Source organism: Pavona decussata, unplaced genomic scaffold, assembly GCF_977016875.1.
Source record: "Pavona decussata unplaced genomic scaffold, jaPavDecu1.1 SCAFFOLD_228, whole genome shotgun sequence".
NCBI classification, from domain to species: Eukaryota; Metazoa; Cnidaria; class Anthozoa; order Scleractinia; family Agariciidae; genus Pavona; species Pavona decussata.
The window spans coordinates 497,223-525,000 of NW_028145633.1; the positions used below are offsets into that span (position 1 = coordinate 497,223).

The 27,778-nt window shown below is 39.9% G+C and overlaps 2 protein-coding genes across 4 annotated transcripts in view; both read left to right on the forward strand.

Annotated features, from left to right (window-relative positions):
- Positions 1-1,743: 1,743 nt before the first annotated feature.
- LOC146458796 (deoxyribonuclease-1-like) lies at positions 1,744-17,722 on the forward strand. 3 transcript variants are annotated; one of them, XM_085090272.1, is made up of 8 exons: positions 1,744-2,343; positions 7,999-8,087; positions 9,593-9,679; positions 12,264-12,379; positions 13,538-13,805; positions 15,001-15,097; positions 15,531-15,582; positions 16,173-17,722. In XM_085090272.1, the coding sequence occupies exons 1-8, from the start codon at positions 2,038-2,040 to the stop codon at positions 16,574-16,576; spliced, it is 1,419 nt and encodes a 472-aa protein (XP_084946398.1). In that variant the 5' UTR covers positions 1,744-2,037; the 3' UTR covers positions 16,577-17,722. The 3 variants fall into 3 exon arrangements, with proteins under 3 accessions (XP_084946398.1, XP_084946399.1, XP_084946400.1); XM_085090273.1 differs by lacking the exon at positions 1,744-2,343 and adding an exon at positions 4,249-4,573; XM_085090274.1 differs by lacking the exon at positions 1,744-2,343 and adding an exon at positions 6,586-6,733.
- Positions 17,723-20,007: 2,285 nt separating this feature from the next.
- Positions 20,008-27,778, forward strand: part of LOC146458797 (DEP domain-containing protein 1B-like) — a 15,754-nt gene continuing 7,983 nt past the window's right edge. The window contains exons 1-7 of the mRNA XM_085090269.1: positions 20,008-20,294; positions 20,460-21,196; positions 23,938-24,047; positions 24,663-24,716; positions 25,533-25,682; positions 26,480-26,646; positions 27,299-27,400. Of these exons, the coding sequence (XP_084946395.1) occupies positions 20,232-20,294; positions 20,460-21,196; positions 23,938-24,047; positions 24,663-24,716; positions 25,533-25,682; positions 26,480-26,646; positions 27,299-27,400 (1,383 nt within the window). The 5' untranslated portion in view covers positions 20,008-20,231. The remainder of the gene's footprint in view (positions 20,295-20,459; positions 21,197-23,937; positions 24,048-24,662; positions 24,717-25,532; positions 25,683-26,479; positions 26,647-27,298; positions 27,401-27,778) is intronic.

Genomic DNA, 27,778 nt, shown 5'->3' on the forward strand with positions numbered 1-27,778 from the left:
GTATGTCAATGTTTTGTCATTTACTATGGATCTTGCTCAATATTCACATACATTTTTCTTTGTTTTTTTTTTTTTTTTACTTATTTATATTAAAAGATGGAAGAAAAAATAGAGAAGTGGGTTTGAAAAACTCGCAGCCTCGTTTTTCAACCAACTTCGAGGATTCAGTTTCTGGCAATTAAAATCACTTTTCCAAGCATCCTTCACCATCAGGTGATTTTCGTTTTTTTCTCACATGAATGATTAAAGAGTTTGATCAGTTTTGATTTGAAATAGATTGTACGATTGTCGGTGGGATGAAAATATATTTTATTTGGTCCGCTTCCTTGAAACTCAAGCCATTTTATTTCAATTGTGCGTTGTGTCTAGTTCCGTATCGAAGTTCGTTTCCTTTTCCGCGAATAATTTGAAAATCAGTGGACATTTTTTCTTTACATGTAATCTGAATAAACAGCATCCAAATAGCCACTAAATGTGTTCTGTATTTGTTTTAAAACGCATACAAATTTTAACGCATTTTATAAAGTTTGTTAAAAGCATCAATGTTTTACAAAATTTGAAAACGCGAGACAAACTTTAGCAGAGTAGTTTTCAACCTGATGAAACATCCTGTGAGAGTTTGTTGTACGACTTCAGAAAACATGGCCCTCGGTATCGCTGACTTTTTCAAGAAGTTTGGCCGTGCTTGTATCAATCACTTGACATCTGTGTTTGCCATCTTCTTCTTCAAGAACAGGTGAAGCTTGGCATACCACCCTTTCGCACACTCCGACTAAATTTATCAAGATTAAACAAAGTACATCATACCTAATGGAGTTTGAATATCCAGTTCAATTAACATAGATTTTGTCCGTGTTACTTCTTAGTTTTCTCTGTTTGTTTTTAAAATGGTTTGTTTGAGGAGACACCTTAAACGCTTGAGAGAGTGTATCATCTGGTGATTCAACACCTACGAGTCGCTTTGTCGACTCTCCTTACAGCGTTGGATGTGTGTACAAGATGAACAACTTTTTTGTGTTTAATGAATTTCTTACCGTACCCCGACGGTATATTGAACAACTTAGGCCCGGTTCAGACGCCGAACTTTTCATGAGCCGAACCTAATACCTCGAATTTAAAAGTACACGAAAAGTTCGGCGTCTGCATCAGTTGAGAACGGCTGCTTCACTGTTTGGAACGGCTCAGCCGTTCTTCCCGCCTGGCTCAGCCGGGAATTTCGGCTTTGGAAAGAATTTCATTCAGACGTCGAACTTTTCATGAGCCGAACCTAATGCATAAAATATTATAACGTATTTCAAATTAAAAAAACAAAAACGCTGACATTTCGATTGGTTTTTGCTTCAAGTAAATTAAGTTCGGCTAATTAAGTTCGGCGTCTGAATCAAAGGGCGGGATTTTCGTGATTTGGGCCGACCTTAATTTGAATTAAGTTCGGCTCATGAAAAGTTCGGCGTCGGAACTGGGCCTTACCTAAATATCATAAAACCACACCAGTTTCCAGTACTGATCCATTTTTTCGGATAATATCATCATTTAAAGAAATATGTTTTGTTGTCTTGTTTTCAAACGTTATCGGCCGGTTCCTGCGATATGGCTCTATCTTTGTCACACTGGCATTCTTTTTTCCGATGGGATGGCACGGCCTGGTTGCAGGTGACGGCCGATCTCGATGTTGACCCGAGCGATGGGAATCGACCCGTGCACAACAAGAATACGCAACCATTTTGGATTGCGTGCTTTTGCCTCACATTGATTGCAGCCATTGCTAAACACAGGTCACATGACCTGATTCATCCAATCACACGTCACTTTTGCGAAACTCATGGCGGTTCTCCATCGTGTCGCTCTTAAAAAAAAACCACACAGAATACATTCGAATTGAGTTAAAACCATGTGATCACTAACCAGCCAATGACACTTGTGGTTATACTTAAGGAAACCGCAGCTGTAAAATTACTTGGTATTTCCGCCGGGAAATCAATACTTATTTGTTTTGAAACAGCATCTTGATGCAGCTTTCTCTAGATCGCGGTGAAAATGGCCGGTCTTGTTGTTGTCTTCACATTGTGTATTTCTTCGCTATATTCCCTCGTGTACTCCAACAAATCGTTAAACGTTGAGTGGCAGAAAGCTTTGCCTAAAAATATCCCCCACCCATTCCCTGATATTTTTGTCGACGAACAAGAAGAAGATGCAGTTCTTGAACCGTTTGTTTCGAGGCCAGAATTGAAGCGTCGAGGTGTGGGCACTGATCTATCCAACTTGAAACTTGCAGCATTTAACGTACGGATATTCGGCAAAAGAAAAATGGGGACTCCAGGAGTATCAAAAACTCTTGTTCAGGTGAGTACTAATAGTTCACACCGCAAGGCTATGTCCACAGTGGATAGAGTTCTCTGCCGATACAAATTAAGTTCGCCGTTAGCCAGAACGCCTCTAATTTGCGCAAAGCCGTTTACACTATTCGCGTAAGTTTCGGGTCAGGAGTAGCTTCCTTAATCGGTGAAAGAATTTGCTGTTTCAAACAACGTGTGAACAGAACACTTCCACCAGCTTCGGTCAGATACAAAACCACTTTCACTTATAGGGGCTGTTTACATGGAATGAGGAAGATGCTAGCACTAGGAAGATCCTAGAAGGCGGATCATCCTAGCGTCATATGTTTTCTGTATTCAGTTTACATGGAAAAGGTTGTACTTGGCCCTAGCGCTTGGATCTTTCTAGCTGTTGAAAATTAAACGTGTCAACAAAAATTCTTTAAATGCGGCTGGAATGTCTCTTGAGACTGATTTATCGTTATGTGAGTTAGCTTTGTAATGAAGTCGAGAAAAATGATCCCAGGGAGGGGTAGTTCATGCGACAGGGGCAGAGATGCCGTGGAAAAATTTGCCGGACTTATAGGAAACCAATTTGAATGTGAATCAAGCTTCATTTACACCATAAAAGATGCCTTTCTAACGCAAACAGGTCAGATATTCTTCGAGTGCTACCCTTAAAACAATACCTTGATGGCTAGAAATATTGGTGTTTTTGCTCTTAACACCCTGAGTGAAAGGAAATGGGTCGTTTACATCTTTCAAAGAGATAATCTGCATCTGCGCTTCTTTTTCATGCAAGGGAGGAACCCCGAGTTTATAGTGGACCGCTTGTGAAGAGGCTGGCCAATCAGGATCAAACACCAAGTGACTTCCGGATGTTGTAGGATTAGCAAGGATTAACACATGTCAGTGCAGATCGCGTGAGAAATATTCGGTGAATTGAAGGGCAGAATGACAGTCACATCAGGGTCTCTGATTAAGGAAAAGTAGACGATTGTTTTTCACCCCTGGCAATCGCGGTTTATTGACAGGCGTTTTACCGGGCTTAGCACCGGTTGGACGACCAGTTACATGTATTTGGTTCAAATTCTGATTGGTTCATTGCGCTGTGGCGCCTGTTGTGATTGGCCGGAATAATTGCCTCTGTTTTGATTCTATCACGCTCGCTATTTAAAAACAACTTTAATGACACTTGACATTTCCGCCAACCCAGGTGATGAATATCTATTACGCGGGATGCCCTGAAGGGGCATACCGTGTCTAAAAACGGGTCGATTTCTTTTTTTTTTTTTTCTTTTTTTTTTTTTCTTCCTCGTAGCTACAAATCGGTACATTAATTTATTCATTAAACTCACTCCTCTCCTACTCGGGGTGTATTGTTCTGATTGTCTTCAACAGAAGCAGCCCAATCAAAATCCATTCTTGTCGCTTACATCGCGAGGGAGGGGACCCACTCACCCCTACCTGTGTGACGTCAACGCATCATTTGATCTATTTATAAAAAACAGATTAAATTTGGCGCCATATTGTTAACATGTTCTGGACTCAAGTGTGCCGTTTTCAAACGGAAATTTCACCATTTTGAAGCGGCAAATCGGAAGAATAACTTCTAAGAAGCATTCGACATTTAAAACGGTGGAAATTGGTAAATTCCTGGCGAAGGAATCGTGCTTTGTTTGACAGTCTTAGACCACGACGCGAGACTGAAAAGAGGTCATTGAGAAGCTTACGTTATCGCAATGGAATTCCCGCAATTTCCCTTGAAACCCGGAGTAGCGTAACACAACGGAAACAACGTAACGCGATCGTCGTGACTCAAACTATTCCATCAGCAAGGATAGTTTAATCAATCGACGAAGCATACAGTTGGAATAAATGAATCAGCCCCAGCATCACGCGTAATGCCAGTATAGCAGGCATCTTGTTTGTTTGAAACAGAGACTTCGCGCTTTGATCAATTAAGCTTTCTTTAGAGCGTGGTGAAAATGGCCGGTTTTGTTCATGTCGTATTGAAGAGTTCTTTGCTATATTACCTCGTGTGTACCATCCAATACTTAAATGCAGAGCAGCGAAACGCGTTGCCTGACAATACACCTCAGCCATTGCATGACGAACAAGAAGATGCTTCGACGCCACAATTTGATCTTCGAAGCATGAGCGCTGGTCTATCCAACTTGAAAGTTGCAGCTTTCAACGTACGAATATTCGGCATAAGGAAAATGGCGACTCCCGGAGTATCAGAAATTCTGGTTGAGGTATGTACAAGGAGCGCACCCCGCAACGCCTTGGTATAGAGTTCGTGCCAAAAGAAAGGCTTTAGTTCTACATGTTAATTTCCAAAAAGCTGTTTACACATTTCGTGCCTGTTCACATTGCGTTTGAATCACTTTTTAGTTTCAAAACGGGCGCAGCGCCAAAACTCGTGCTGAAACCAGCATTTTAGTGCAACCAAGAGACCTTACTAAACCGATACAATTTGTAGCGTGTGTATAGGGAATTGACCTCTTAGTGTGAACAAATCTTTAATTCACAGGATCAACTGATAATGAAACCTTTTTGTGGATGATCCGAACATCTTTGTAGCATTGTGTTGTTTAAATGGTTGAGCAGTTACGCAAATTATTCAGAGCTGTGAAATACTTTTTCACGAACAATTCAAGACCGCACAAAGTTCGATGAAGTCGTTTGATTGAGGGGCGTACAGCTTCAGGAAAGCTTTTCGTATGACGAAGGTCAACATAATCGAACAGAAAATCTCAGTGGTGCACTACTTTCCACACGATTTCAGGTGAATAAAGTGAACCTGTTTAACCAGTGATTAAAATAATTATAAAGTAAAATGCGATCCTTAATCAATTACATGCATCAGAAATAGAATCCAACGACAAACAATAACGTCTATCATTATTTAAGATTTTAGACAAACTGTTGTGTTTGTCTTACATAAATATTTTCAGTTCAACAAACTTTAATTCTACTGATACCCTAAGAGAAGTGGTTTTTCCACCGGACGCTATGCAACAAAGCGTCCGGAAAAAAACTTGAACCACTATATTAAGTAGGCAATTTTCATGATGGCGTAATTTGACTACAACTACCAGAATTCACTTCGTTTTTCTTTTCAAATTTAAATTTTGTAATCCCAATGGAGAGCAAAGAACAATAGCTCTAATTAGCATGAGAAAACAAAAAAATGAAGGATTCTGGTAGTTGTAGTCAAATGACGCCATAGTGAAAATGTCCTATTCGCAGGGTATTGTACTGAAGAATAGGACATTTTCACTATGGCGTCATTTGACTACAACTACCAGAATCCTTCAGTTTGTTGTTTTCTCATGCTAATTAGAGCTATTGTTCTTTGCTCTCCACTGGGATTACAAAATTTGAATATGGAAAGAAAAACGAAATAAATTCTGGTAGTTGTAGTCAAATGACGCCATCATGAAAATGGTCTATTTGCGCGCCAAAGTTATGGAAATCTATTTAGGAGTATAGGGTCTAAATATGGTCAACCAATACCTTACTTCACAAGTGTACCGACTCTCTGTAAAATGTGGCTCAAGCGTTTGGATTCGTGGATGAAAAATATTTAGACCATTATTTACATAACTGAAAACCATGAGTGCACATTGCAGAACTTTGCTGTCGTGGACATTTTGCCAAGTGCTCGGTAATATACGATGTAGTTTCTTTTGTGTGGGGGGTCAATAACTCGTTTGGAAGGCCAAGCAGGACTAGCTGTTCGCAACGGTTTAGTGATGTTTGTTCTACTATGAAAACATCGTGATCAATTGCCAACAGCTTTAATTTTGAGAAAAATTTATCAGTTACACAGGCATACTCGAAAACAAAACCACAGTGGAAACTCTCCTTTGGGACACCTCCATTCACGGGACACAAAATTTGGAGCCGGAAAAATTTCATATAATCATTGTATCCGTTACCTCTCTTGAAGGGACACCTCTATTCAGGGGTAGGGGCACTTTTTCTGGGTCCCAAAGCCTGGGTTTAATGACCTCCATTTAGGGGACATCTTAACCACTCAAAACGTGACTGACCCCGAAGAACGTTGATAAGATTAAGTGAACACCAATCAAATTTGGCATGTTTGTCAAAAAGCCGCGAATTAACACAGCAGGAGAAACAGTTTGTGTAGCCGAAGAGCTGATGGATTATAGCCTGCGTGCAGACGCCTCGTATTTCTTCCTACGTCGAAAAACGTTTTTCGACGTAGGAAGAAATATGAGGCGTCTGCACGCAGGCTAATGGATTATGCAATGTTCACAGGAAACGAGCAATTGTCCGGACCTCTCCTGGCATGCTACAGACACGCAACAATTGACAGGGAATGTCAACACGAAGACTTACAGTGCGACGCGCCTTACCGTGGCCATACAACAAACCTTTTTTTACAAGTTAGCAATAAAATGCAAAACAATATGTTTTCAATAATTCGTTGTTGCGTTACTGTAAACAGTGTGACATCACCAATTTTTTGTCCACTTACTGCTTTGTAGTGTCTGAGAGAATCTTACCAATACAGTAGTACTGTATATGCTATAACAAGTTGTTCCAGTTTGCGAAATATACCCAACACATTCTATTTTGTGCCTGCCCAAGGCACTTAGATTGATGTACTCTACTTGTGGGAATTCAACACACAATATCACGGAGGGTTATGTTAATCATGACTTTTTATACATTATCTAGCTGCTTGGAATGATGACTGCAGCGGATTCCAAGCTAGAACAAAACAAAAATGTTATTTTTTTTTGGTTTATTTTTAACGAACCCCAACCCGACCTCTATTCAGGGGAAACTTGCCCTGGTCCCGAGGGTGTCCCCTGAATGGAGTTCCAATGTACTGGATTTAAATGAAGATTTAAATGACACAGAGGCAAAATGAGTGCCCATGCTCCGAAGATTTGTGATTCGAGCGAGAATCGATTACGAATACCTCACTTCAATCACCAAATTCACACCTGTTACCACAATATTTTTTTGTTGAATAAGATATGTGATGGAGGAAGTTCAAAGGAACCTTTCCTAAAAGCGGCAACCTTATCTGTTTTGATTTGGGCTTATCCCCGCAAAACGAAAACAAACAATGGGAGTTTTAGAAATGCCGCCATTTCGCCGTAAGATTGCTCACACGTGACGAGCAAGCGCACTCATTTTGCCGCTGTATCGATTTAAATGTCAATGAGCGGCACATGCAATACAATGGAAGAAAAGTTAAGGTTGCTGATCAAATGAGAACGATGTATTTATAAGTCAGTTACCAAACAAACTCGGAATGAAAAGATGCCTGTGTCACTTACTCGGGATAAATAGACCTTATATATGAAAATAAACGTTAAAACGTTAATAAAGTGTCAACTGAGTACATTAGTACAAACGTTTCGGGCTGAGCCCTTCATCAGTGTACCGAAAAAGGCGCGTTGCGCCATACAAAAAACCTAACCGTTAACGTAGTACGCACGTAAAAGAATCCTCATAAATTACATTTAAATGTACTCAGTTGACACTTTATTAACGTTTTAACGTTTATTTTCATATATTTTGTATTCAAGTGTCACGCATCTACAGAGTTTCTACTCTTTTACTATAAATACACCTTTCTTACGTGGCATGAAACATATCATCACAATAACACGTTTTTCTTCCTCCCGCTTTGCAGATCATTCTCCGTTATGACGTCATTCTTATTCAGGAGGTCCGGGACTCCTCGGGAACAGCGATTATAAACCTGTTATTCTTAGTCAACAGGTTAGTTCAGTGAAGTCACGATTGTTTGGTGGATATTTCATCTTTTTCTCCCTGAACGTCAGTGTTAGAAATCTAGGGGCGCTTCTAATTTGTTAAAACTGGCCGGCCGTACCAGCCAGTCTGTAAATCGAATGCTTCGTTTTGTGGGGATGGTGCTGCAAAATCTTGAAAAATAAGCACGCCGAAAATGGGGCGCGCTATTTTGAAGAAATTCGAAGGAATACTGATATAAAAATGAATTATCCTTCACAGTGGTGCACCCCGTTTACGAACCGTCCGGTCTGGCTGGCCACTAATGGCCAATGGAATGCGCCCTAGGTCTCTGTCCTAATACTCTGCCCTTGGACAAAACACTTTAATCCACACAAGCCACTCCATCCACGCCATGTTTTATCTATCTATTTACTTACTTACTTACTTGTGTATTCGTAAACTGTAAAGTAATTGCATCATCTTGATCAATCTCCTGTATGACTTGTGCCATATAAGCCCCTGACTTCTTCCAACCCCAATATCGATTTTTTTACTTATTACTGTGCACTCTCTCGTATAAAAGGAATAAAGGGCATTATTATCAGTATGTTCATTTAAACCTTCGAAATCTCATGAATGATTCATGAAGAGCAAAGAAAGGAAATAACCTAACCAACGAACCATGTCATCCGTTGACAACCTATTTTACTCCCCCAAGCCCTCCCCCAACATTACACTGAAGTTAACAAGACACTTTACGTACACGGGTTACACATTGTTAGAGGGTAGAGGGGGAGGGGGGGGGGGGAGGAAGGTGATGGGAAAGGAGATTCGTTCGCACGTATCGTGTTTCTTTCGCGTTTGTTAAGTATAAATTCGTCCCAACCCTTTTGACCTTGATTGTAGGCTTATACAGTTTTTATAAATTAAACATGCAGTGTAAGTGAAAGCAGAAGTGTACTTTGTACCACAACCGGAACTGGGTTTCCAAACTCTCTTCCGGTCCGTGACGGTAAATAAGGAGATAATAATCTGCCTTCAACTTTGTTAGTTTGTACCCTGGCAACAGAGCTTTTCTTTCTGGAACGTTTTTTAGCATATTAGTTAGCTTGTTTAGCGTCTCCCGGGGAGGCCCAACAAACCAACCACGCGAGATACTAGCCTGCGTAGCAGTCGTTTCCGTTTCCTTCAAGCTAAGCGCGCGAGGGCATTGGGCAAAAAGGAGCAAAAAAGTAGGAGCGGGGGGGGGGGGGAAGGAAAGGAAACCGCCCCTCCCCCCCGCTCCTACATTTTTGCTCCTTTTTGCCCAATGCTCTCGCGCGCTTAGCCCGCTTGGCTTGAAGGAAACGGAAACGACTGCTACGCAGGCTAGCGAGATACCAGAGACGCAAACGGCTTCGTACATGCTAAAAAAATTGCCAGATAGAAACGCTCTGCTAGCAGGGCAGGGTAGTTAGTTTGAGAAGACGTTTAAACACTACAGCTTTTTCTTATCCATTTGCCTGGTAACCTGTACATGTGTTGTCTTGTAGGGCATCAAGACGAGGTCAGTATGACATCACGATTAGTCCACGACTCGGGAGAACCTCCAGCAAAGAGCAATATGCATTTTTCTACAGGTTAGTTAAGAAAAAAGACAAAACGGCCTGTGGCACTTAACGACAACATTTAAGCAGAATACTTAAAATGTTGCCTCCTGTGTTCCCAGATCATTTTGTGGCCTTTTGTGAGCTAATACAATTAGATTTGTTTGGATGCTTAAGCTAAAAATTTAAGTTACAGAAAGTGTTACGGGCGGTGCCTACTAATACCGAAGTATTTTAGCGCGGTTTATGACTATGCGGAAAAAGCAGGGCCCGGTTGTTCGAAAGCCGATTAACGGTAACCTACGATTAAAAGTTAATGAAGTTTTTATCTCGCTCTTTAAAAGTGGTTTTAAAGGGAAAGTATCATGGGGTTTTTTACCTCTTGTTAAAAATGTTGAATTAAGACCTTCACTTTGCTACAAAATAATTCTAGAACAACGAGAGGAGAGAAATCAACTCAATTCTTGACAGAAACAATTCGTACTCTGTTCTAACGCATTTTGGAAACAAAAATACGATAACTTGAAAAACATTAGCCTACCATTTTTCAAGTTTCAATCCATACGGGCCTACTCTGTCTCTGGCCAGGGGCACTAATCGACAGTTTTATTGCACTGGGGTGATAATTTACAACAAAACTAGACAATTAATTTTTGTTTCTGTTGTCAGAAAAACATTTTTGGGTTTTGAAATACATCAAAATTTCGTGATACTTCCCCTTTAAGGCCTAATTTCAAGCTAAAGGAAAAGAAAAGTCTCACTCAAAACTGAGGGTCAACAATCTTTTGGAAGCATCTTTACTGATTAGTTATTAAACTTGAATCACATTAATCCAGGATTAGCTTAAACAACTGGGCCCAGATCAGCAGATAAGCAGATAAGGGCTATTGGAATCCAAAACGAAAACTGGGGATAACTACGCAATTTTTTAGAGATAATTAAGCCACAATTCTTCTTAAAAGTCGTAAAATACAAAGCAATGTATGGCGTTTTTTTTCCAAATGGAAGATTTATTATCTCTAAAAAATGCATGGTTACCCCCAATTTTCTTTTTTGGATACCAAGAGCACTTGCTGAGTCCTACTCTCTCCACATAGTTTTAAACCACGCAAATATTCCTGCATTAGTAGGCACCACCCATAGGGAACCCGAGTATCTCCAGATGCGCAGAATGTATACGCAGTAACAAAAGTAGGCACCGACCTAATGGGACGGAATTTTATTCCCCAAACTTATCATCTGTTCTTGGCCTCACAAAAATGCTAGCTGTCCTCATTTCGCATTTTTAACGACATACATGTATTTGCCACTAAGAAAACAAAACGAATAGGGGTGTTAAGAAAACAAGTTGAGCTTACATTTTGTCGAAGAAAACTGTAGATTTTCTTTACAACTAAATACGAATTTCTGGGGTGATTGAGGCTTTCCGAACAGAAATTTTTCCAGGCTCCGGACGAACGTGATGACGTCATCAGAATGGAAAGTGAATTTCCTGCAATCTGATTGGTTAATCCGTGAAATACTGCAATCTGATTAGCTAGGGACTATATCCGCTCCCCTTACTACTGAAATAAACCGATGAATGCCCCTGAACGGTTGCATATACAGAAAACCACCCAACGCGCAAATACGATTGGCTAAAAAAAACCCGTTACCCTCGCCTGTACCGCTTTATTGACTCCAATAAACGCATGTTTTCGGCTGTTATTTCAAACTGAGCTTCTATGAGGATCGAGGCGTTACCTTCACTTCTGATCAAACCAACTCACTCTATTAAAACAAATCACTACCGTGAAGGAAGTTTGGAGATGTCATAAAGTCTGGTGAACTTTTGCGTTGAATTTCTCCAAATGTTAATCGTTTGATAAGCAATATCAAACACTTGAAAGAGTGTTTCATCCTATTTCCAAACACCTCGAATTCAAAGGAAGAAAAAGAAAAGAAAAGTAAAAAGAAAAAGGAAACTCGGCTACGTCTCGTTTTTCAATACACTTCTCAGTGTTTGGAAATCGGATCAAAAAACTCTCTTGTTTGTGTTTTTCACCACACACGTTACGACAAAAAGCAAAATAAGAGTACAAAAATATATATTACAGAGAAAGTAGTGAGGAAACCTTAGGGGAACCATAGGGCTCATATAATAAGGCTTCCTCATTACAGAGTTGTTACATATAATGTTTGAAGACTGTGAGATGGTTGATACAATTACAGTTGAAACGATTAAATGGGAAACGGTCAATAAACATTCGAGAAAAAAATTGCATGCAAGATCAAAACTAGAGATACAGATTTAGCAGTTGCTGTATATATAAATTTTAAGGCTAGATTTAAAGCAGGAAAGAGATACTGAGTTACAAATGTCTTTATTTCTCGATATGATATCATTATTACTTAAAAGACCTCGAAAGAAAGACGAGTTAACTAGCACATAGAAATACTTACTATTCACTTTTTCAATCTTCACAAAGGATTGTCTTCATCTTTGACCTTCCATTAGGTTTATATATATTGTAGGGAGGGGTTGAAATGGAACGAGTGGTCAAAGCTTTATTCCTACAGAGAGCGTTTCTTCCATGCAGATGAAGCCTATTCCCTTATTTTATAACATTTTACACAGGAAAGATGTCTTGTCCGTTAATCGTTCCTACGTTTATGATGATGGCCGGGAAAGCCTCAAAAGCGATACCTTTGAGAGAGAGCCTTACATTGTTCACTTCAGCTCCACATTCACTAGTAAGTAAAGCAACTGTCAGCATTTAAACCGGTTTAAGTCCCGTTGAGCTAGTGTGGAGGCACTATGTTCTTGTAGCAAAGGTTTGAAGATGGAAGTTGATGTTTCAAGGTTAAGTCATGCGCTTCGTATTCTAGCTTTACCAACTTCACTTCTAAAAGCCACGACGAACAAAATTAGGCCGGAGTTTGCGATCCTACACCGTTAATCAGTTTTATCCAGGGCTAACTTGGGTAACAAATGCAATTGAAATCTGCAAGACCACCGCGACAAACCTATGAGTGGTGCCGGATCACTTGTAGACCAAATTATTTCAAATGCAAAATATAGACGGCAGATTGATCCTTACAGCGGAGGAGGCGAACTTGATCAAAATAAACAAAAAAGGCTAGAATAACTGAAATATATTTTAAAATTTACCCAATATTTCGGTTTGCAATACAAACCTTCCTCGGGGGCTGAACGAAAAAAAAAGGCCTTTTCTTCTGTGGCATTAGGGGGATATGCATCGTTAGTGGCTTTTGTTTTTGGAAGAGTTCACGAAGCAAGCGTTTTCTTTCTCCTATGTGCTGTTTTTTACATCTCAGGCATTCGCAATTATCACCATGATCAGCCTCCCACGCAGACGTTCTTAGGGGTTCGTCACGCGTTCCTGCCCCACGGGGCAGGAACGCGTTACGAACCCCTAAGAACGTCTGCGTGGGAGGCTAGCACGAATTGTGCATGCTTCCGACTGGCCTTGTAGCTCAGTCGGCAGAGCATCGGACGATCGATCAAATCCGGAGGTCGTGAGTTCGATTCCCTCCGAGGTCGGAGATTTTTTTCTTTACTTCGTGTGATCTCCAATGTCCTTACTAGGGTTAACGCGCTCAGTGGGAAATTTCTGGGTTTAATTTGCCTTACTTCTCGTGTGCTACTAAATGTTTATGTTGCTCATTTATCATCGAAATATTCGTTTAAAGCATATCATATACCTACCATCTTTTTCTGTGTCAAATGCATGAGATTTTTGTATCGTCATGAACGGGATTTCCGAAAACGTCCGAGCCACTTCTGAAGATTTCCGACGATTTTCCGAAGACTTCCAAACCTTGCCGAAAATGTCCGAAGATATACCGACGACCTTTGAACACTTACGTTTCGAACTGTTTATCTTCCAGATATCACAGATTTTGTTCTTGTTGCCATTCACACCTCGCCATCCGAAGCTCCTCAGGAAATTGATGAGCTCGTCAATGTATATGATGACGTCACAAGGAAGCTCCAAATCCCGGATGTGGTCATTCTCGGAGATTTGAACGCGGGCTGCAGTTATATGAGCGACAGTGATTGGAAGAAAAACCGATTGGCTAACGACAAGCGATTTCATTGGCTCATCTCTGATGGTGTGGATACCACTGTGGCCGGTGGACACTGCGCATACGACAGGTGGGTTCACAGGGTTACCACATTACGGGAACTTAAGCACAGGCAAACCAAGCCGAATAAACTAAACTGATTGCAGAGCTGACACTACCGCAAAGGGCTTGTTTGTAGTAGTACCACTAGTACCATTACTCTTCTTCAGGGCCAGATTCACAATGAGAAAAACTAACGGCTCTTAAAAGTTTAAATTTGAACGTAAACATGACGGTTAATGGTTAACTAGTGTACATGACATAGCGTCATGCGGTGCCCTGGATTCAGAAGTTTGCAAGCATAATATTAGCTGAATTTGCATATCAATTATTTTGGACAAATGTAAGAGCCGGGGGGGACTCTAGTATAAAAGTGATAGGAGTGATCGTCGGAAATTTTGCAAAGAACCCCTAAAAGGTACCAGAATTTTGTTTTGTGGGCGTGGTCTGAGCAATCTTTTACCCCTAAAAGGTACCAAATCAGTTGACTGACATGTACTTCTTCTCATATTTTTCGGATCAGACTGAAGTTATTTTAGATTTCAGCACCCTAAAGGGCGATTTACACGGTACGACTTTGTCGCAAGCGACAAAATTACGACAGGCCTTCGACATGAAATTGTTTCATGTAGATCAAACCTGCAACTCGCTTACGACTGTCGTGTACATCGCAAAAAATGTCGTAGGAAATAAAACATGTTTTAATGGCGATTTACACGGTACGACATTGTCGCATGCGACAGGCCTACGACACGAATTCTTTCATGTAAATGAAATCTACAACTCGCTTACGACTGTTGTGTACGACACAAAAAATGTCGTAGGATTTTGCGACAATCGTAGGTATAGGCAATGTTGACTGACGAGAGTTGTGTGCGATTTTTTGCATGACGCGAGCAGCGCGCGCTCTAGAAATTGCATACGACAGTGGTAAGCAAATAAAACATGATATGGTATTGTTTTCTGTTATCAAAAAATATACTTATAACGGCTTAAAATTGCACGAAAACGCATTTTACACCAATGCCGTAATGATAGACAAAACCATGTATCACTCCACAAGGAGAATAATTTTTTCTTGTCGGATGAATCGAAAATGGTCAGTACAGCTAATTGTTGTGAGGAGAATTTAGTGCCCGAATACCTGACCAGTTTTTCCCGAACACAATAATTTCCTTGGTGACTGGAAGGGTGCTTCTTTAAACATTTTTTCTTTTACTGTCTAGATTTGTTGTTGCTGGAGATGCCATGTTGGATGCGATGATTAAATCAAGTGCCGGAAGTTTTGAATTTGATCAAGTCTTGGGCCTTAACAAAACTAAGGTTGTAAATGATGTTATTAAACCATCGTTATAGCTTTTTGTAGTCGATCATTTGAAGTACAGAGCCCGATTGTTCAAAAGCCTATTAACACTAATCCACTTTTCATCAAACTCGTGAAAAATGTGTTTAACCCTAATTTGAGGCTTATGGTAAAGAAAAGTCTAAGGCAAAACTGAGGGACAGAAATCGTTTGGCAGAATCCTTTCGGATTGGTAAATAAGCTCAATTCAATTCAATTCAATTCATTTATTTTTGCCATTAACCAAACAATACAACATAAATACATTAAAGATGATACACATGTTAATCAGGCTTTGAACGGCTGGGCCATTTCAGTAGTTTTATCCTTAACCTTTATATTTCTGTTAATACATGTATGTCTCAGTGCTCTAAATTAATGGAATTATTTTCTCTTTTTGTTTTGTTTCTCTAGGCTTTGGAAGTGAGCGATCATTACCCCGTTGAAATACAAGTCTATTCAAAGAGTAAGCATTAGTAGCATTAAGTAATATGACAGGCGGCCTTTTCGCAGTGTCCTTCGGTTGGCTCCCGTGGAAGGGGGGGTGGGGTGTGTTTGTAACAGAAGGACAAGTGAACATGTCACGTATAGGGGTAGGGGGTTTTCTTTGTAGAACTACTTACCGATCCTACATCAGACAAAAATACGCGATCATATCAGACCTATTCCGGGTGGAATGCGGGAGAATTTAATCCTGCCAGTGACAAGATTTCCGAAGATGATCTAACGTTCCATGAAAAATCGGGAGAGTTGTCTTCTGTCCCGCCGATTTTTCCCAATTAACCTTATTCCGACCAGACTAACTGCTCCTGGGGTCTCCGAGGGTGAGACAGCAGGGGTCGGGTCCGAGACAGCTATAGCCTCCTATGTAGACATTGTTTGGCTGGTCATGTCACGCATTCCTCACGGAAGGACTGAGTGACGTGACGAGAAGAAGAACTTCTGCGTAGTTCTTGACACCTGCTTTTGCCGGACCAACTCGAGATGCGCAGAACATATGCGCAGTAGCAAAAGGAGACACCGTTTTTGACTCTTAAATTTTGTCCTCTCTGTCAGGGATGGTAACTGCTGTAAACCACGTAGCCAAGACAGTTGTATACGCATTTAGAATGAAGCAGCCAGCCGACGTAAGCAAACGGAAGTTATACGGGCTGAGAAGAATCTTCAGCGGATTCACAGTAACAACAACTTACACGAGGGGCAAGGCTATCAGCCGAATAACATTCAGCAAAACTGTCCAAAGCAAAGAGGAAGCGGTGAACGCCATCCTTTCCATCAAAGACAAAGCTCTCCGAGATAACGCGGTTTCCCTCGACCAGATACAATTGGCAGAGTTCCAGATAAAGGGAGCCTGGGACAAGGAGACGAAGTTGTCTGGTAGTGGCAGTGGAGTCGTTAACTTTATCTGCGAAACTAACCCATCACCCAACTGTTGGATCGCTATTGTTCTCAACCAATGAACCGGTCTGGAAAATGACGTCACCACTTGGGATAAATCCGCCATCTTGAATTTCATGATTCTTATATGATGTTTAGACCTACCCTTAGCTAATGAGCTGGATAGTTTTATTGTCTGTAAAGCAAAAGAGTAGCAGTAGTTGTTCTCTAGTTGTCGAATATCATGTTATTCAAGGTGATTTAATAAAAGAACCAACCCAATTCATGATTGCTAATGTTACGATTTGCCTGCCAATAATCCCTGGACCACTAGAAGTTTTAATTATCCCTACCCCCACCCCTTGGGTTGGATGCTAATCCATCAGAGAGTTTCTTAAGTGTGCGCCTATACCAGTTTTTTCAAATTGATCCGATACGAGCTATTCACTATTCTAATTACTATATGTAACATGAAACAAAAACGACAGAGAATATTCATGTTCGTGTTGAGTGAGCGACCTCGTGATATTAGTGATGTAATAAGAACAAGTAATAGTAATCACAGATTAAAAAGTACGGTCGACATGCCACTTTGATAGACCGCATGTCTTCACGTTAAAATGAGGCCAGATTCTTGCGTCAAAACGAGGTAAATTTGCGCGACAGAGAAATATATACCAAACTGATTGCAGGGCTGACACTACAGCAAAAGGTAATTTATATGGAAACAAAGGCAGCAGGGAATATTCATGCTGAGTGAATCAGCCATATTTTCACATAGGATCACTGTAATGACCTGTTTTATCAAAGGAACAAAGCAAGTTAAGGTGTAAAAGCAAGATACTGTTTGTACCTCCTTTCACAGGTTTAAGCTATTGCAGGTAGAAAAAGTTTCAAGATTTGTATTTTTGGATTGCGTTATGAAAATAAACAAATCCACCAGAATTTACTGTCTGCTATAGATTTTAAACCATTAAATATTTCCGTCTTTCTTCTTTATTGTTTTATTACTTAAGCATATACTTGATAAATTAAACAAAATATCGAAGTGAAATGAACTGAACAGAACTAAAAAGCTAGTACTTTCTGTCAAGAAATGTCAGCTAAAAGCTTATTGATAGAGAAAATTATAATTCCTTTTGACTTTGGAGGACAAAAAAGAAAGTTGAAATACGAAATAAAGCCATCTAAGCCGACTGCAATGGATCGAAACATGAGGCAGAAAAGATTCCTATGGCAAGATTTTTTGATTTTTTTAATATCGTTTATGTTACATTTTGCATATTGTTATGTCTTGCTTGTTGAAGCGAAATAAACTTATTATTCCTTGTTTGTTATTCTCTAAAAATGTCCTAGTTTGCTGAAAATGTTGGGAAAATAATAAGGGCCCACCCTCATTGGTCCAAAATTAAATAAGCGCCCAGGGCGGTTAATCACTTTTTTGTACCTTATAATTTCAAGAATAATGAAAGTTATTACTTGAGTGTACCTTCATCGGCAATAATTGGATTGATGGCCGAAAAGGGTAAAAAGAAGATGCTTGAGTTGGTTTAGGTTAATAATCGAGTAAAAATTAGCTAAAAATTGATACCGCCGTGTCATATCCACTTTAAATGAGTCGCGTTGACTCGCGTTGGTTGCTCTACTTTTTGCTGTGCTACACCGTGCTGACGAGAGCGAACCAGCTCGAAACAACTGTCCACGGTTGCATTTTTTGATTCTCAGTTTGGTCTCTATCATGTCGCTGTCGTGTTAAGTTTTCTACGCAGTCAGATCAGCGTTGCGGTTACTTGAGCTACTTATATTTTTGGTTGATTAGACCTTTCACAGATCCTGCGTATACCTGCAGCATTTTCGTTTGCAGTTCCTTGCATTTTATTCTTTACATTTAAGGCCTGGTAACAAGCACGCATCCTCCCGATCGTCTGTTCACTCGTTGAGGTCAAATTCGATCGCCCGCCAGGCTGAGATTGCAAGCTGGTCGGGTTATGTGCAGTCAAATAAAGTGCCTAGTGCCTGCAACGCAGAGATTGAGCCCGCAGTGCAAGCGGCAGTCCAGTGCCTCATCCAAAAAGACATTGTTGACTAAACCAAAATAATACTTCGCGCCATGCTAAACATTCTCGTGCGCTTTTTATATAAACTTAGAGAAATTTTTCTTGTTCGGCACAGCCAATCACAGAGCGTAGACGTCAATGTCGCCTGAAAAGTTAATTTCGATCCAGTTTTGACCTCTTATTGGTTGATTTCAATTTCAGAGGCGCGGACCGTACGACAGCAAAACTCGCGAAATATTGCGATGCCCCCCCCCCCCCCAAAAAAAAAATTAGTTTTTAACCATCGCAAATAGAACTGAAGGAAAAACTATCCCCGTATTTCTGATATCTATTAAAATCTTACAAAACTGACTCAATTGGTCCCTAGACAATTCTCGGTCCCAGAGCCCTTTTTTTTTATAATTCCCTTTTGCGAGTAAACCAGGAAACAGCTAGGAGGTTTCTGAGTCGAGAATATCACTGGACGTGCGCAGAAATTTGGGTTTCCATAGCAAGTGCGTGACTTCCCAAAGGTTTGCCGTTGAAAAACTGTTTGAAAAATCAACGCAACAAGACACGCAATTTTCGCACGCATTTCGCATCGATTTCCACCTATTTGAACTCCTCTTACCTGTTTCTTGGCATAGAAGCGCTTTATGGGTCCCTTTCTGCGGCTAAAGGACGCTCCTATGGTTAATAAGTCCTTTTTTTTAAACACGAACTTCGCACGAATCAGTCCGAGCATAAGTCACTGTGAAACTGAGGAATCTTCCAATATACTTGTCTTTAGTAAAGAAATGCCATTGTTTAATCATAGCGCGTGCTCTATGAAGAAAGGCGGTGATTGGTCGAGAAAATGAAAGAACAATTTGATCACATGATTATCACATGGCAACTGACATTCCCGCTTAACTTTATCTTTGAACAGATATTTTAATTGTAGTGGGTGTGTTTTCTGTTTTATGTCGTTATGGTTTTCAGAGCTGGATTGAAAACGCCTTCTTAGGCTAAAACGCGTTCCGAGTCAACCTCGTTCCCAGGGCTTTTCCCTTCTCGTGGGTGGGAACGAGGTTGGTTCCGAGTATTCTTCTCTGGAGCATATACCTAAGCAATAGCTGCGTTTTTCACCACAGGGAGTCGACACAAAGTATGAGTCTGATGTGTGACCCTTGGAATAGTTTTCGAAAAACAGTGCATTACTAGTAAGGGAATGTATGGGACTACCAAAAAGTAAAATATTGGAAATTCTCTCCTCTCTCCACGTCGCCCAAATCGCCTTTCATTTTTTGGGTAATTACACATTACACAGAACGGACATATGATAAGAACCGTTGAGATAACTCAAGTTTATTACCAAATTCATGGCTATATTTAAGCATTTTGAGAACTAAAGAAAATAATTAAATTAATTTCCCAATCGACGCGACGAGATTGAGGGTCATTGGGAGGTTTCGTGTGGCATACATACTAAAGCTGGCAAATCGGAATTTCTACCACGTGATCGCGATCCCAGGCCTCTGCTTGTTGACAAAAATTGTCCAATCAGAGCACATCTTTTGTTTCGCTGCAGATTTCAAAATGGCTACATGCAGGTCAGGTTATACGAGGTCGTGTTTATGAACGTAGTTTTCGAGCCCAGCTAAACAGAACGTGGTATTTATTGGCCTTGTGCAATGGCGAAAATATCTTAGTATCGATCAGGATGAATGGAAACTCAGAAAGCAGTAGTGATTTGTGTAGGGGACCATTTTCAGCCACGAAATTGGTAAGAAGTTTTCTTTCGATTCGCGAGCGCAAGTTCTGTCGCTGTACGTCAATCTGAACTTTTAATCGGATAATTATTTGAAATTGGACGAAAATTTTGTTTTAAAAGAGTAAAAAGTAGACAATCTATGGTTTTAATAAATTACCACGTCCTTCTGTTCAACAGTGGAATGAGGTTGTGCGACAGATGAAGCAGAATGTTCCAGTGAAGCGAAGAAGATGGCGGATGAAGGTATTCGAAGATGTTTTTGTGGCTTCAGAAGCTTTGGATTGGCTTCATGGATTTCTAAAAGAAAGCCCCAACTTTGGCGCTGATGTAACTCGACAGCAGGCCGTACAGTTGTGCAGTAAATTTCTTAAAAATGGAATTATATCGGACGCACGCGGTAAGCGATATAATGGAACGTTTGAAGATAACAATCATCTTTATCGGTTCACGGACAAAGCTCGATATTCGCCTTACAAGACAACACGATCTGCGAAAAATGAGAAACCCGTGGCACCGAGAAGTGAGGCAAGAACAGCGCTGGTAGAAAACGGGAAGCTAAACACAATTTATCAAGATGAAATAATCGAAGAAGAATCGGAAAGGGAACACAAGGCGACGTCAGCTACCATATCCACACCATCCGTTAAAACCAGGGTTTATAATCTCAGATCTAATCCGCTTACAACCGAACCCTCCCGAACGCCTCTTGTTAATAAACTGAATGTTTTAAGCGCTACAAAAGTTGATCCCAGAGGCTCGATCAAAAGCACCGGTGGTGTTAAACGACGGAGAAGTAGTCGACAAGAAAGCCTGAAAGAAGTGATTATGAATCCGGCTGCTTTTATAGCTCACAATCGCCGCTCTCTTACAGAGAACGAAGTCAGTCAAGTTTGGTGGAATATTGCTACTGTGCGGTGAGTGGGATAAATCTTGCGATTCTTGTGGCTCAGCCTGCAGTGACTCTAGCAGAGGGGTACACTTAGTCTTCCTTCTGGATGAGATACCAGTCAATACATGTAGTAGGGTCATTCACGCCCCCTCCCCCTAGCGTTTTGTTAGTTGGTTACCCACAGGGTACATGTAAGCCTCCATGTAGACATTTCTGTTTTCATATTTCATACTTTACCAGTGAACTGTTCCTTTTCTAAAAAAAAAGAACTAGGATTTTTGTCAAAATAGATTGCATCATCCTCGGAGACCCAGGGGGCAGATAGTTGGGTCCAGAGGAAGTCGAAGTGGCTAAGTTTACATTTGTATGCTTCGACTTCCTCCTGACCCAACTTAATCTGCCCCTGGGTCTCCAAGGATGAGAATTGCATCTACTGTGGATAACTGAAGGCTTCAATAACCGACTTAAATTGCCCCTGGGACGAAAATTTCATTTTCCATCTTTTTGCATTTTCGTGTAGAATATGACCTTCTTACTCATGTTAGTGCTGTTATTTAGTTCGCAACAGCAGAATACAGTTTATGAAGTAGAATCCATATGAAAATTAGCCATGTGGAATTTTTCGTGTTGAGCCAATGACGTCACTTCCTGTAATTTGAGCCTTAACTTCCGGAACAAGGCCAAGTAATGGCGGCCGTGAAATCTCGAATAAAAAGCTAAAAAAAAAAATACTTCCAATCGCCGTAAAGGATTGAAATTTGGTAACATTAGTAAGAAGGTCATATTCTACACGAAAATGCAAAAAGATGGAAAATGAAATTTTCGTCCCAGGGGCACTTTAAGCATATGCTGGGAGGGAGAGCTTCTTTAGCGAGGAATGTTTGGTTTATCAACAGAGTTGATAACTAGATATATCTTGGTGACCACAAAGAGATTCAAGTGCTGGTGTTTTGAGGGTTATCCCTTTGTCAGAGCGAATGATGAAGGGCCAATGCTCAAAACGTCAGCACTCAAATCTCTGTGCGGTGGCCAACTTACTTTAGAAACAACACACAACACAATGTTTCTGCCATGTATCTTTCCCTCTCTTAACGGGATTAGGTGTATGCTACTATGAGACACCAACTACATGTCAATTGAAAGTTTAAAACCTGTTAAAAAGTTAAAGTGCATCTAACCCCAAAATTTGTTTTCGCTTAAATAATATAAATCTTTGCACCTGTTCGAAACGCATTGAGCCTTTGTGTGCCTTTTTTCAACCAAATCTTGACTTTTTATAGGCTGTAAAAGTTACGAAATCTAGCCATCATCTGTCCCATGACCGAGCTAGTAAGGGGCATGGGTCTATTCCTTACTTGACGTCACAAACTGCTCTGCATGCATTTTCACAAAAGACTTAATACAATGCAAATTAGTTTGTGACGTCAATTTAGGAATAGACTCATACCCCTTACTAGCTCGGTCATGGGACAGATGATGGCTAGATTTCGTAACTTTTACAGCCTATAAAAAGTCAAGATTTGGTTATAAAAAGGCGCTAAATAGCGCAATATGTTTCGAACAGATGTAAAGATTGATTTAAGAGAAAAAAAAAACATTTTGGGGTTAGGTGCACTTTAAAAAGGTGATCCAAGTAGCCAATTTATTTATTTCTAAATATTAAATATTAAGTTAAAAGTAAATTTTACTTTTAACAACCCCTCACAAGAATCTTCATTTTTGAAGGAGGTGGCAGGGGTTTCTTGAAAACAGAAGAAGGAGATAACCTGCCAAAGCCAGTTCTGGTTGATTAAATTGCTCATTCCTTGCTGAACCCAGAACTTTGAACTCTTCATTTCACTTACATTTTGTACATTGCAGTTGTCATTGGTTTCAAACTTCAGACTAAACTTATTTTTTTAAATAACTACAACGAATCCTTGTCTTACGACCACCTCGTTATTACGACCACTTTTTTGTGCCCCGAACAAATAATTGAAAGTCCAGTCATTTCCTTAGTTTTACAACCTCGTTAATCCGACCACCCCGTTATTACGACCGCATTTTCATGACCTAAGGGTAGTGTATTAAGGACGGTGCCTACTAATACCGAAGTATTTTTGTCCTGTTTATGACTATGCGGGAAACGCAGATCTTAGCAAGGGCTACTGGAATCCAAAAAGAAAATTGGGGGTAACCGTGCATTTTTCAGAGAGAACTAAGCAACAACATCTCTAAAAAGTGCCAAAATATAAAGCAATGTATGGGATTTTTTCCTTTTGAAGAATAATTATCTCTGAAAAATGCATGGTTACCCCCAATTTTCTTTTGAGATACCAAAAGCATTTGCTAAGTTCTGCTTTATCCGTATAGTTTAAAATCGCGCAAAAATATTCCTGTATTAGTAGGCACCACCCATAGGAAACCCAAGTACCTCGAGATGCGCAGAATGTATGCGCAGTAACAATAGTAGGCACCGTCCTTAATGGGGTTCTGCTGTAGTTAATTTTATTGAACAAACATGTTATGCTAATTCACCAATGAAACTTATTGTGCACGTAGAAAAAGTGTTACAACATAGATATCAGATAATATATTCCTGTCTTGATATGCCAATATTCAGACCAAATGTATAGCTGCAGTAGTTACCTGCAAATTATTGCAAATCTTACAGTTCAGACTGACAACAAAATACATCTTCTGGGGGAAGTGATCATGTAGCTGTTATAAGTGCATTCAGTGGCCCCATTTACTGAAAGCTGAATAATTATAAATTATTTTCTTCAGTTTAAGGAGATTGCTGGATCTTGATGATTCATTTGTAAACTCCCTGAGAGTTGAGGACTATGATATCAGTTGTGTACGGTGCAGTGCACAGGATCAGAGCATACCCAAAGGTAAGAGTTTGACATCCAATTTCATCCCATCTAATCAAGGATAAAAAATCTGGTGAGAGTAAAATAAGACCTATAACAGCCTTACTCATCCTCGGAGACCCAGGGGCAGTAAAAGAAAATTTTTCTGGCCAAACAAAAGTGGGCAATTCAATGCTTCTGGAACTGGTTTCGGTAAGAGTAATTGCCCAGATGCTCTCCTGTTCTTACAATAAACTTTTGCCCATGAAAATCCCTTCCACCCGACTAACTGTTCCTGGGTCTCCGAGGATGCCTATAACTGTGATGTCGTCTCTTTGTTTTTCTTGCGGAAAAAATAATATTATTGGTTGGCTGTTGTCGTCTGATAACTGCCTTCGATTTTGTACCACATGACGTGTCTTTATGAATGAGAATGCACATGATGGTAAATTCAATCGGTGGGTTAAGATAATAATCATTATTGATTGCAGCAGGAAGAATGGTTAGCTTTAGTCTCAAACTAGGCACTTGCAGACAAATTTCAGTTGGTAATAAAACTAAAAGATAACAGCAACAGACCTGTGTTTTGCTTTCTTAATTTATTTAGTAAATCATTATATTTGATTGATAATTTATGTTTATTGTTTTCTCAAACAGCTGGAGATGTCTTGCCCCAGTGGCTCGTGTCTGCTATGAAGTGTCTTATACACTGTAAGGTTTTTCGTTTTTAGTAAACAGTTTGAAGTGTTAGCTTTCCTTGCAGATACTCTTTTGGCTCTTCAGAAGATTGCATGATGAGCCAAAAGAACGTCTGCGAGGGAGGCTACTGAAGTGTCGGCTATCTTTTCACTTAAACTCTAGGTTACTGAGTAAAGACAGTTTTCTGTAGGACTTATTCTAGAGTCCAGCTTTGTAGGGTTATTGCTAATAACAATAATAACTTGCCAATGGATAGACACGTAAAATTTTCAGTTAGCACGAGAAATATGCTGCACAAAATCCACCAAGTTGTTTCTATTACAAAGAGATTTGGAAAAAGTGGTATGTGTTAATGTACATGTACCTTTTGCTGAAGGGCCTAAAGTATGCATCTAAATTTTAAAATACACCAACTTGGGCCAATTAAAACATGTATTTAACAAGAATTATTTCTTTCTTGGTAGGCTGATTTCACTGTAGATTCGCTAAAATTCTTCCACAGCAAATTTATCCTTAAGATGCATATTGGCTGTTTTTTTTTTTGTTAACTCAAGTCAATTGTTCTGCACTACACTTGAAGATACTTTAGCTCCAGATTTAATCTGCAAATTCAAATTGACATTTTTTAAAGTTTCATATCTCTAAATATCACCTGTAAGTTCACATTACTAATTATGCAGCTGGCAGGTGTTTTCGTGTAGAGAGATTTACTCTGACTTGACTAATCAGCAGATGAATTGGGAACATAAATAATTATTGAACTGAACTGTACTGTATATGTAAATCAACCTTACCATTTTTAATTTCATCTTTCAATACGTTATTCAGGGCCAAATGGCGATTACTCAAAGCAGAGTTTTCCGAAGTATGCAGGGTTTGAGCAAGATGTATTCAAAGCTATAGTTGAATTCTTTGATACAGAAGAAAGATGTCCACTTGTTCCAAGACACTTACTGGGGGCCTTTAGGAAAACAGTTGGTATATAAATAACTTTTTAATAATTTTAAATACTGGTATTTTACTTTATTCTTTATTCTGCCCCCACCCCCGTCATAAACATAAAAGCTATGACAATGAGACTTGAACAATAGATAGTACGTTCAGAGATGTTTCCCTTCAGGTCCATTAATGTGAAGTGGTGACGTCACATGATGCGAGAATTGCATCATAATTTCAATATGGAGGTCATCTAATGATCTTGGATCCACCATCTTGGATTTCTGGATTTGCCCAAAACCTCAGAAAACCACTAAAATCAACCAAAAAGTAATCAAATCAAACAACAAAACAAAAATTATATATTAAAAACCTGAAATTTTCCTTTAGAAAATTACATTTGGTTCAAGAAAATTACATTTGGTTCATTAAAAACAGGAATCATCCAAGATCTGGAAAACCTGCCTGTCAAAAGTTGGTTGCCCTGGCAATGTCAAATTCAGTGAATCCTGACCTCCCATAACAAAATGTTTCCAGAAAAATTTGAAAAAGACAAAGTCTTATGTCATTTGCAAAAATATTAAAAAAAGACTTGGCCTGGGTAGAATTCCCCCCCCCCACCCCCAGTGCAAAAACCATGCGATTTTCAAATTTCCTTTGGACATTTTAAAAGAAGTTACGCTTTGCTTGCATGTGGTAGTGCTATGCACGCGCTGCGGACCTGTTTGTTTACGGACACTCACTCACTCACTCACTCTTACATGCCTGACGACATAGTGGGTAGAACGCTATATAGTGCACTACCCAAAAAATACTGACATCCTGCTTTGCTTTGATAGATTTTCTTTTCAAGTGCAAGCTGACAGCCATGCGATCCTTGCAATATTGTTGTTTGTTGATCCCTGTAAAGAACAGAGAACTTCTTCAAGTGTTGCTGAAGTTTATGGTTCGACTATTGGACAATCATGCCATCTCACTGAGCGATGATTTACTCACCAAAGAATTGGTAAATATTATTAAGTAGACTGTTATGCTCAATCTCATACCCAGAGTCCTTAGGCTCTTTGGCCAGCCGTTGGTTGCCGAGAGACTCAGTTGGAGGAATTTGAAAAAAAATAATCACAGAGCATCACAGTTTTAACTTTTGGGATTCTTTTCATTAGCTCAAAATTTAAATTGCTGAAAATTTTAAGAACCGAAATCTTTCCCCCCGAATTTACGAGCTGTTGATGGCTTTACGAAAATGTTCTCTGGCCTTTTTCCGCACTTTAACCACGTATTTGCCCACCCCCCTTTCCCCTCCACTCAGGGGAGCAGGGATGGCATAGTGGTGAGAGTACTCGCCTCCCACCAATAAGGCCCGGGTTCGATTCCCAGACTTGGTATCATATGTGGGTTGAGTTTGTTGTTGGTTCTCGTTCCTGCTCCGAGGGTTTTTCTCAGGGTACTCTGGTTTTCCTCCCTCCACAAAAACCATTTCCAAATTCCAATTCGACCTGGAAACAGTGGAGAGAAGAGCCACTCTGTGGATTCCATTGAAATTCCTCTTGTTTGTTTGTTTGTTTATTTATTCACCGAAATGAACCGTTGAGTGGCCCTGAATTATTATTACTGGCAGTCTACTTTTTGTAAAGAGTGATTTTTTTTCTTATTAACAGCTGATCCAGTCATTTAGCCAAGCCATCTTTGGCGTCACAGCAGACATGGATGTCATAAGGCTTGTGTATTTTATGTTGGAGAAATTTCCCGAATATTTCAAGGTAATAACTAAGTTAAAAAATTATGGTTTTAAAACTTGTAATGAAAAATCATTCAATTAAGAGCTGTTATTAGCTTCGGACTCCTTTGCCTCCCAAAAGAGGCCAAACTTATCATAATTTATAGAACTTGCGTAACGAATTAAGTATTTTGATTAATTATGGAAGGGAATTGATAAGATAGTAGCCTCCCACGCAGACGTTCTTAGTGGTTCGTCACGCGTTCCTGCCCCACGAACGTTCGTGGGGTAGGAACGCGTGACAAACCCCTAAGAACGTCTGCGTGGGAGGCTAATAAGATAGCCGACTAATTAAATTTGTAGTAAAACGTTTCTAGTCCGTATGGTGCAGAATGATTTCAAATCAAATGACTATGTTCGC